General features: G+C 35.8%; 1 protein-coding gene across 2 annotated transcripts; it reads left to right on the top strand.

Annotated features, from left to right (window-relative positions):
- Positions 1–4,930: 4,930 nt before the first annotated feature.
- npy2rl (neuropeptide Y receptor Y2, like) lies at positions 4,931–8,521 on the top strand. Of its 2 annotated transcripts, XM_059553179.1 has the most exons (5): positions 4,931–5,227; positions 6,018–6,711; positions 7,179–7,335; positions 7,929–8,259; positions 8,346–8,521. In XM_059553179.1, exons 2-4 carry the CDS (start codon positions 6,077–6,079, stop codon positions 8,256–8,258), a joined length of 1,122 nt encoding a protein of 373 aa, XP_059409162.1. In that variant the 5' UTR covers positions 4,931–5,227; positions 6,018–6,076; the 3' UTR covers position 8,259; positions 8,346–8,521. The 2 variants fall into 2 exon arrangements, with proteins under 2 accessions (XP_059409162.1, XP_059409161.1); XM_059553178.1 differs by having other exon boundaries at positions 7,929–8,521.
- Positions 8,522–10,863: the final 2,342 nt, after the last annotated feature.

Consider the following 10,863-nt stretch of genomic DNA (forward strand, 5'->3'; position numbering starts at 1 on the left):
TTCGATTAAGTCATAAAGTCATTTTCTTTTGCTTTTCTTGATTCATCCCAGCACACTGCGTTCCATTGGTTAGATTGACTGAAACTATTAGCTGTCAGGCGCAACTGCTGAATAAATTACAGTTGCACTCTGAGACTTTTTACAATTATTTTTGAATACATTGTCCAAAACAATGATGGGTTTATGAATGTATTAATTATTGCTCATAGTTGTGGTTCAGGATTTTTAAAAACCCTTAATATGAACACTGTTTCCTAACCAGGCACAACTCAATAAAGTGACAAGCTATGTCATTACAATGATGTTCACAATTATGATAAACTCAGCCCAGGCTTATTGGAAAAACAAGCCTGTGGTGACATTTCTGCAAAATTAGATTATGCAAATGAAAGTTCTTTATTAGCTTCTATGGTCCCATGAAGAATCTTTAACAACAAACCTTTCTACAAAAAGTATAGTGGTTTTTAAAGTGCCCTTCACAATAAAATAATTCACTGAAAGTTTCTTTGGGGAATCAAAAAACAGTTCCCAAATGGCATCACTGCAGAAATTCCCTTTTGGAACCTATTTTTTTCCATTTAACCTTTTTTTTTTAAATTTTTTTTTAGATTTATTCATTCATTCATTTTAGTAATTTTATATTTAAGGGGAGCAAGAACTGACCAGAAAGTAGTTTAGTTGTTTACTAAGTGGATTTTTTTGCTTGGTGATTCAGTCTCATACAAATGCATGTTTTATGTTACCCTTCCAATGTTACACACACACACACACACACACACACACACACACACACACACACACATATATGTGTGTGCATGTGCGTCTGTGTTGTTAGTACAGGTCACATCAGATGTGTCAGTGCTCACACATGCCTGAACTCTGCTAACCTGCGAACAAATATACACACACACACACACACACAGCCAGAGTCATGTCAGAAGTGATTAAAATCAGTTTTCTAGTCAGCGGGGTTTGAATAGCTGGAGTTGAAGGTGTTGTGAAGGTAAGGGTACTCGATTATGCTTTTTGCTCAGTTGACGTAAACACGGTCAATGACCTTTTCCATTTTTATTTTCAACCATTATAGCTACAGTTGTTATGTGCGAAAACTCAAGGATACTAAATCAAAAACTGCAGTCCCATTCTGAGTCATATTTGCTCTGTCCGGTAATACTGAGAAGAAAAACATGAGGATTTGTCACACGTATATCAAAAATGATTTCTCACTGTCATCATCCCCACCAAGCGAAATCTGTCACATAATTTAGCCAAACTGCCTCCCTTGAAATTTTGCATAGTACACAATTTTATCCCTTGGTCCAAAGTCCTTCTACTGCAGAAATCCTCATATGCCCATCAGGATTTTATTACTCCGTGGAACTGAGCAATGCATCTTCTACATACCGGTATGCATCATGATAGTGGACTGCTGTGCCAGCACATCTAAATGTCAAATGATGGATAGCTTCACAAATCTGCGAGTATAGAGAATATACGGGACATCCCTCCCAAATATAGTTGTATATTTATCTTGTGCTCCTTCATCTGTACTTGGAAGTGAGAGAGGGAGGTGGGCTGGAAGTAATGGGCTCCAGGCTTTTTTTCTTCTTTTTTTTTTTACTCGTACAAAGGCCAAATGAGGAGAAACAGAGAGTGGGACTAACACACAGAGATCAAATAAAAGGTCAAACTATAAAAGCATCATAAAAGTGGTCTATATGACTTGTGTACTATATTACAAGTCTTCTGAAGTCATATGACAACTTTATGTGAGGAACATGTTGAAACTTTGTTATTAACCACTAATTTTCTTTAGCACTACAGTTTTCAAATAAATATGATTTCAGAAAATGGAATGTAATGCACATATCGAATGAATATAATGGTCATACTATTATATAATATGGACTACTTTTATGGAACACCCCCCCCTCCCACCCTTTATGAGTATATATATATATATATATATATATATATATATACACACACATACATACATACATACATGCATACATGTGTATATATACATATATATATGTATGTATATAAAGACTATTTTTATGTCTTCCACAGAAAATAGTAACATTGGTTTGTAACAATGAGGGTCAGTGAATTTTTGCATCATTTTAATATACTGTATGTACTGTATGTATGAGTTGTACTGATTGAACAAATATCACTACACTAAAAAACTAGCAGTGGTATTGTTATATTAGGCGAAGTAGTAAAAGCATTTTAAATGAGGTGGACCTGCACAGTTGACATCAACTTAAAATGATAATTGTGACAGACAATTTGCATTAATTAACATCTAATACAGAAGTGTTTAAGTCTACATGCACAGAAGAGAAGGCTGGTGGAGTTTGTATTTTTCTGTGAATTCTAGTTTATAGGAAAAAACTGTTTATAGAATTTTTTTTATATAATATATATATATTTTTAAATAATATATCAATAATAGTAATTAAAATACATGTTCTAGAAAGGTATGTAATGAATTAGGTTGAATAGCTGTCAGCTGTTAGATTTAAGTACACTATTAGAAAATACCATCTGTGGTGTAAAAAGGTCACATTAGCAATTTTTTTTTTTTGTTGCAAAAAACACTTAAGCAAACCATGGTCAGGTCAAAGTGTCCTAAAATTTTTTATCCCAATTTTTGTATGTAGATTTTGGATGTAATATGTCACAATTTACTTTATTTTGCTATCCTCACTTAAATGAACTATAGTGTCCTGCAGCAACTAGTAAAAAATATCACAAAATTATATCTGGTGTCTGAATAATTTTTAGTTTGTGTGTAGTACAGACCAAAGGTTTGGACACACCTTCTCATTCAAAGAGTTTTCTTTATTTTCATGACTATGAAAATTGTAGTTTCACACTGAAGGCATCAAAACTATGAATTAACACATGTGGAATTATATATGGAATTATATAAATAACAAAAAAGTGTGAAACAACTGAAAATATGTCATATTCTAGGTTCTTCAAAGTAGCCACCTTTTGCGTTGATTACTGCTTTGCACACTCTTGGCATTCTCTTGATGAGCTTCAAGAGGTAATCACCTGAAATGGTCTTCCAACAGTCTTGAAGGAGTTCCCCGAGAGATGCTTAGCACTTGTTGGCCCTTTTGCCTTCTGTCTGCGGTCCAGCTCACCTCTAAACCATCTCGATTGGGTTCAGGTCTGGTGACTGTGGAGGCCAGGTCATCTGGCGCAGCACCCCATCACTCTCCTTCTTGGTCAAATAGCCCTTGATGCCTTGAGTGTGACTCTACAATTTTCATAGTCATGAAAATAAAGAAAACTCTTTGAATGAGAAGGTGTGTCTAAACTTTTGGTCTGTACTGTATGTATATGTATATATGTATATATATGTATATATATATATATATATATATATATATATATATATATATATATATATATATACACACACACCATCTAGTGTTATAACAGTGACATCAGCATAAACACCAAAGATTTAGGCAGAAATGCATTAGTAAGCAGATCATTTTTGGCCAAACATAAAGGCTAAAATCTTATTTTGAAAGGACTGCAACTACTAGCAAGTTTAAGATGAACAGAACAGCATTTTCAATTTCTCTACTTTTCTTTAACACACATCTGATGGTGCAGCGATAAGAAGTATTGGAGAGCAGCTCAGTGTTGTGAAAGGCTGTGCAAAAAGGCCGGTCTAATCTCCATCATTAACCCCAAATAATATATCATAGCCAAACTCTCATAGACAGCTTTTACCCTGCTGCTGGGTTAATATATTAAACACACACATTTTCTAAGACTAAAGCCCAGAAACATGGCAAAACACACACACACACACACACACACACACTATACATGCCAATATATATCACACAGCCCTCGGCCAGCTGTGACCTTGTTGCTGCATAAGAATATTAAAATACAAACTAATGCAAGTAAGCATGAAGCACACACTTTCTTGAGGCACAGACACACACACACACACACACACACACACATAATAAAGTACGATGTGAAATGAAACAAAACTGGTATTTTAAAAAAATAATAATTTAATGTATAATCTGCCTGTTTTTAGGAGTACTGAATATATGTTTTATTTGTATGAAAGCAGTTTACAAAAATACACTTGGACAGAAAATGAATGTGACTTCTCAAGATAGTTCAGCATGCATCAACAGTTAGCTGTATTCAGGATAATTAGTACAAACACAGTGTGATGGACAGACTTTATTAACCGTAACCACGCCATTAGAGTCACTGTTTCTGACTTGAGGGCTTCATCTGTTAGTTACAACAAACACGAGAGACTCAGTCACAAAAGTGAAAGCACGCATTTTATTGAATCCCTCACAGTGTTGTGTTTGTCCACTTTTTTGTGTGCATAAATAGGTATATATTTAAATATGCTAAATTATTATACAAATACCAATGTAAGCTGTATGAACAAAGGGTGATTTACAAATGTATCACATTGACTGGGTTATAAAAATAGAATAAAAAAATCATGAAAAATTTGCTTTTCAAAAACAATTGATATTTTACAGAAATAGCTTACATGCTGCATAAAGTGACCATAAGAAATTCAAGCTTTTACAATAATTGTACATAACATTTATTATATATATATATATATATATACATACATACACACACACGCACACACACACACACACACACACAGATTGAATAAAGCACCAAAAATACTGAACGTAACATACGAGATATAAAATCATTGTTTTGACCAGGAAATAAATACAATGAGAACAAAATATTAAAAATAGCAGCATATAGCCTAAAAGATATTGTTTTAATGTTGTTTTAATTTACCCAACAGATATGACAATTTTTGAATGGTGAATGGATAAGTTTTGTTTTATTAAACCTAAACTTAAATTAGCCACCGTGATTCATCTCTCTCCCTCTCTTCCCTATCGAGAACCCTGAACTTGTGGGTTTGGCTTGTGTGGATGGATGTTATTCAGTCGCGAGCGTCAGAGACGGTTGAGCTCCACAGCCCACCTCACCTGAACATCAACCTTTCCTTCAGGAAAAAATATTGATTGAAAAAAGGAAAGAGAAGAACATGTACTTGTTTATTGTATGTCAGTTTATAAATGTAGCTACATAACATTTCTAAAGATTTCAGTTGAACTGATGTATCCTGATGCGCACGACGTATCATTGGAGACGGCAAGGTGAAAACGCTGCCTGGGAATCGGTAAGTCATTCTAATATAGTTCATTTTAAGTCCAAACCCGCATTTCCATCATTCCTCTGAAACGGGCATTGATAATACAGGCTACGATCTTTTATACGCCTCTCAGTTTCTTCGTTTAATAAGTGCGCCTCGTGTGCTCCTTCACGGACCATTGCTCCGTCTGTGTCCGTGAACTGGGAAGTGTGCCATAAAGTTCCCACAGACTCCAAAGTGTGTTTATGCCATATACCTATTCGTCTCTCACAAAAAGACGATGGAGTGTGCTCGAGCGCAGGCAAGCCGTGCGTAACGAGCTCTTAACGCGCACAGTACATTTTTCCTTAATGAACGTGACCTGACAAGTTACCTCAGAAGTCGATGCGCCTTCTTTCGCTGGTGGAAATAAAACAAAATGGTCTCGCTACAGACTCTCTCTGAAAAGATCAAATATTTATACTCCAGGATTGGAGAGCCGTATTATCCGGTAGTCACATGTAAATTTGAAATAGACTAATATTTAGTGTATTTGTATTAACATATGGTGAAGTAAAAAAAAAGATATATATTTTTATAAAAGCTTTACTTATAATTATTTAAAGAAATGTTTCCAGAAACACAGATTAGTTCTTTAAGTCTAATAAAAAACAGTATCATCAGTTTCATTGTATACAGTTCAAATTTTCACCTTTGTGTAATGCATGTCCATTGCATACTTTTATGAATTTTGTTGTCATACAATGTTATCTATCTATCTATCTTAAGTTTATATACTGATCAGATTCATAATGTCAAATCAAACCTGTGTTTTCAGGTCATCAAACCTAAGGGCAGCATGGTCTTTCTCTAAAATCTGACATGGCCATGTGTTAAATGGATTCCCTCAGTTTAATCAATGGCTCCTCTGGGAGCAAAGAGCTGGCCATCGGGGAGGATTCATCTGACGTGACTCTGAATCATCCGCTGTTAGAGCTGGGAGACAGCACCAAGCTTCTTGGGGTGCAGGTGATCCTGATCTTGGCATACTCTACCATCATCCTTTTGGGTGTTGTGGGGAACTCCCTGGTGATATATGTGGTTTACAAATTTAAGACACTCCGTACCGTCACCAACTTCTTCATTGCAAACCTAGCAGTAGCTGATCTGCTCGTCAACACGTTGTGTCTCCCGTTCACGCTGGCTTACACTCTTCTCAAGGAATGGAAGTTTGGACAAGTGCTTTGTTTCACTCTGCCATACGCTCAAGGTCTCGCCGTCCACGTCTCTACTATTACATTAAACGTAATTGCATTGGATCGACACAGATGCATCGTTTATCACCTAGACACTCGAATGACAAAGGACACCTGCTTTCTGGTCATTGCCATCACCTGGGTGGTAAGTGCCGTTCTGGCAAGCCCACTGGCCATATTCAGGGAGTATGGCATTGTAGATCTTTCTCCAGATAACTCCATTGAGGTTTGTGGAGAGAAGTGGCCTGACAGTAGTACAGACAGCACTCTATACTCGTGAGTACCAGACATGCATATTTTAATGAACTGCATTATTACAGTTTCTTCAGGCCCTCAAGGAGACACAAATGCATGCTGCTTTCATTTATCACATGTCACTGTCTTACAATTGCACCGAAAGCACAAAGATCTGTATATTTTATAGATAAATATGCACATTTATGAAAATTAAAGGTTGCTATTTATGTAAACAGACATTATCTAGATTTTGACAAACTTCTGAAACATTTTCAAAGAGGATGATTACTGTGAATTATTTAGATTTAAATTCAAGATTATTATTAAAATCTATTTTCATCTTTGAAATCTTGTTTGCACTGTAACACATAAATTACAGCTAAAGTGATTCATAGCCTTTAAAATTTTGGGGCAAGATTACATGTTTTATGAAAGCTTCTTTAACAATTACATAATCACACTCTTCAACTGCACTTATACCGATGATGGCTCTTTTCTTTCTTCAGAATCTCCACGCTGCTGCTGCAATATGTGTTGCCTCTGGCAATCATCTCTTTTGCCTACATCCGTATCTGGAGTAAACTCCGCAATCACGTCAGTCCAGTTGGTCGCAATGACAGGCATCAGCGCCGCCGCAATACCACCAAGATGTTGGTTAACATGGTGTGTACAGTCTCAGCTCCCAGCTTTTTTCTGAGCGAATTTTATATCATAGTGTTCCTGTATCTTCGTACTATTATAGGCGTTCACATATAGACAGCAAAAAGCCTGTTAATGAAAATGATGACTACCGTTTAGTGGTTGACCAAAATGGGTTTTTATAATGCCTTTTATTGCCAGTAAAAACAACAATATTGTGAAATGTTATTATAATTTAAAATAACCATTATTTATTCCTGTGATGCAAAGCTGAATTTTCGGCAGCCACGACTCCTTCAGAAATCATTCTAATATGCTGATTTGGTGCTCAAGAAATTTTTTATTACTATTATCATTGTTGAAAACAGCAGTGCTGCTTAATATTATAGAATTTGTTTCAGGATTCTTTGATTTATCGATCAATCAAAAGAGCATTTAAAAGTCTGTAATGTCACTTTTTATCAGTTTAATGCATCCTTTAATAAAAGTGTTAAAATAACTTTCTGCAAAACGTTTGGAAGGTATATACACAAAAGATAGATAGATAAATTGTTAGATGGCTAGATCAACTGATGCAGCATGTTTGCAGATGTAACATCTCATCCTGTCTGTTGCAGGTCGTGGTGTTTGCGGTCAGCTGGTTGCCTTTCCACGCCTTCCAGCTCGCCATTGACATTGACCACAGCGTGTTAGACATGAAGGACTTCAGGCTTCTTTACACTGTTTTCCACATTGTGGCCATGTGCTCAACGTTTGCCAATCCACTGCTGTATGGTTGGATGAACCGGAACTACCGCAGCGCCTTTGTTGCAGTCTTCAGTTGCAAGGAACGGCTTGATTCATTGCACACCGAAGGCCAGGCTGCCACAGCGGTTCGCAGCAAACCCAAAAAGGCTTTAGAAGCCCAAGATATAGTGACGACACATCTCAATGCAACAGATGTCTGAGGTGATCTACTGTATCTATATATCTGTCTGTCTGTCTGTCTATCTGTCAAAATCTAAATGGCCCTTCTCTGGGTTTTTATGATTTAGGTGAGGATACTGAAAGGATTCCTAATGCCAGTTAGAAACTATGAAGGATTAATCATAGCAGGAACTTCATAGTAATTTGTGTGGTATCCAAATTTAAGACACTTCTTACCATCACAGATTTGCTTGTCAGATCTCTTGTCAGATCTCAGATCTGCTTGTCAACAGGATGTCTCCCATCTATGTTCTGGTGGCAACTTCATAACAATATGACCTAGCTAAATTCTATGTTGTGAACTCTTCTCATCATCTTCATCAATGCATGTTTAGCAAGATGTATAAGTGGGCTGAATGTACTTATACTTGAAGCAGGAACATTTTGCACCAATTATTTCTGGATCTTGCTTTGCGGATGCCTCTCCATTTGTAGGAAAGATGACTATGCGCAGTTTTGCTCATCATAGAAGAAGGTTCCTCATCATGAAACAGTTTCAGATGTTACCATATGACAAATGTGTGCTCTCTTATCTTCAAGCAGCCATCACTTCTTGTGAACTGTATTATCTCCTCCACTAAACCTTGCGGGATGTTCTCTCAGTCCAGTACTTAGAAAATATTATGAATGTATTTCATCTAAAATGCATAACAAAGAATTATCAACAGAGGATTTGATGGATCAAAGTGAATTGTTCAATTGCTGGTTCACTTTTTAGAAACTTAACCCTAGTAATGGGTTGGCATGTGCAAATATGACAACATAGATGTGTACGTGAAAAAAACAGTAAATGGAAATGTGCTTTCTACTGTATGTTGTTGTCTTCTGTAAATCTGTCTCATTTGCAATCGCCATGCCAGATGAATGTAATTTAAAGCAAAATCAATATTGTTCTATGAAAATGAAAAATACCTGAAACAGATAATGTATATATATCACACAGAGTAATTCATCTTCCTTTGAAAATGGCACTTGTAGAATTACAGCCAGCACATTAGAGGTTTATGATGTCATATCAACATGAAAACATTGTCTTATTCCCCCATGTTCTCCAATTTCCTGAAGGAAAATCGAACACAAAGCTGCTTTAAAAAGCGATGACTCACACAAGTTATGGGTTTGCTGATGTATTTCTATTGACATGGAAGGTATATGCCTGTCCACTGTAGAACTAAATGACTCCTTTTAACCTAAATAGTCTGCAGGAAATAAGAATGCCACATTTAATTAGTACTATGGGCTTCTGTGTGGATCCTGCTTGAATTTAGGATGAGAATTAGGAATTATTAGTGAAATATAACCACATTGCACTGCGATAGTGTTGTTTTTGTAAAAGGAATATTCTGGATTCAAAACATGTTCTCTCTTGCAATAGAGAATAATTTTGACCAGTTCTTCAGCGTATACAAACAAACAATAATACATTAATGATGGAAGTCTAAAAGGCATTACATGGCATAAATGCTGAAAAGCACTGTGTATATTCTTATGAAAATCATGTAAAAGACATTAGCATGATATGTACAAGAAAGGTGCTGTTTATATAAAGAGTAACTCATAGGAGTTACATCTGTAATGCATAATCAGAAATGTATCGGCCGAGAAAAATAGTTCAGTTGCTAGGACACAAATTTTTAACAACATTAAACTCGCATTTCCATTTTTACACTCCTTTAAAATACATTAAAGTGCATTTGTTTATTGCAACAAGCAATTTGTCCGCTACACAGAATGAATATAGAACATATCTGAGCAAGATTTTTGACCAATAAGAGTTCACGGTGGGCAGGGCTGACAGCATGACACAAGCATGTATTATTTATTTCGAAATTATTGTCTGTGGCAACAGCCCGCAGATACTGAAACTTTTGAATGCAGAACAAGGGAAAGATGTGTGAGTCAAAATGCCAAATAAACAAACACACAGACAATAAAATCAACAGTCCATCTTTTCTTCTGGGATTTCAGTTCACACATCAAAATCTATTTGTCTGTGTGAGGGTGTTACAAAAACAGCTACTAGTGTTGATCAGCCAGCCCTCTTTATAGGTTTTAATCATTATATTTACATAAGCATGAATGCTTTTACCCAGTATATTTTGAGAAAAGACTAAAAACAGACTTTCACTCAGCAAACCATTTACAATGTAACATATAATACTTATGAACATATATATTTGTGGATCTGTTTTTGTGAAATGTTATTCTTGTTTGTATTAAAAGATGTGTTTACATTTAAAAACATTATGTACCAAAACGTTGGCTGATACCAACCAAATTGTGCTGTGATACATTAAAATTATTTTTTAATGTTGTATAATTCACAATTTATTTATATATATACTTGCGATGTAGCAGATGAAAGATGAAGATAATGGCTCAAACTTTGAATCGAACTTTGAATCGAATCTCACAATAAAACTGAAGCTAGTTGTTTAATGCTGATTGTCCTTATCACAGGATTTTGTTTTCACATGTGCTTTAGACGACAGTTCATGTCGTTCTAATATACACAGACATCAAGCAATCCCTCTCTAAGCCCCTCTTCCGGTAATTTGCATGAAACAACCGCCTTGCAAAAATGAA

Source organism: Carassius carassius, chromosome 7 (assembly GCF_963082965.1).
Source record: "Carassius carassius chromosome 7, fCarCar2.1, whole genome shotgun sequence".
Lineage (NCBI taxonomy): Eukaryota > Metazoa > Chordata > Actinopteri > Cypriniformes > Cyprinidae > Carassius > Carassius carassius.

What these genes read in the sequence shown, in the direction of transcription:
- npy2rl (XM_059553178.1), top strand. Translation starts at nt 6,077, where the DNA reads ATGGATTCCCTCAGTTTAATCAATGGCTCCTCTGGGAGCAAAGAGCTG. An exon ending in ACAGACAGCACTCTATACTC is followed by an intron (nt 6,712 to 7,178) that starts GTGAGTACCAGA and finishes TTCTTTCTTCAG; the next exon opens with AATCTCCACGCTGCTGCTGC. An exon ending in CCAAGATGTTGGTTAACATG is followed by an intron (nt 7,336 to 7,928) that starts GTGTGTACAGTC and finishes TGTCTGTTGCAG; the next exon opens with GTCGTGGTGTTTGCGGTCAG.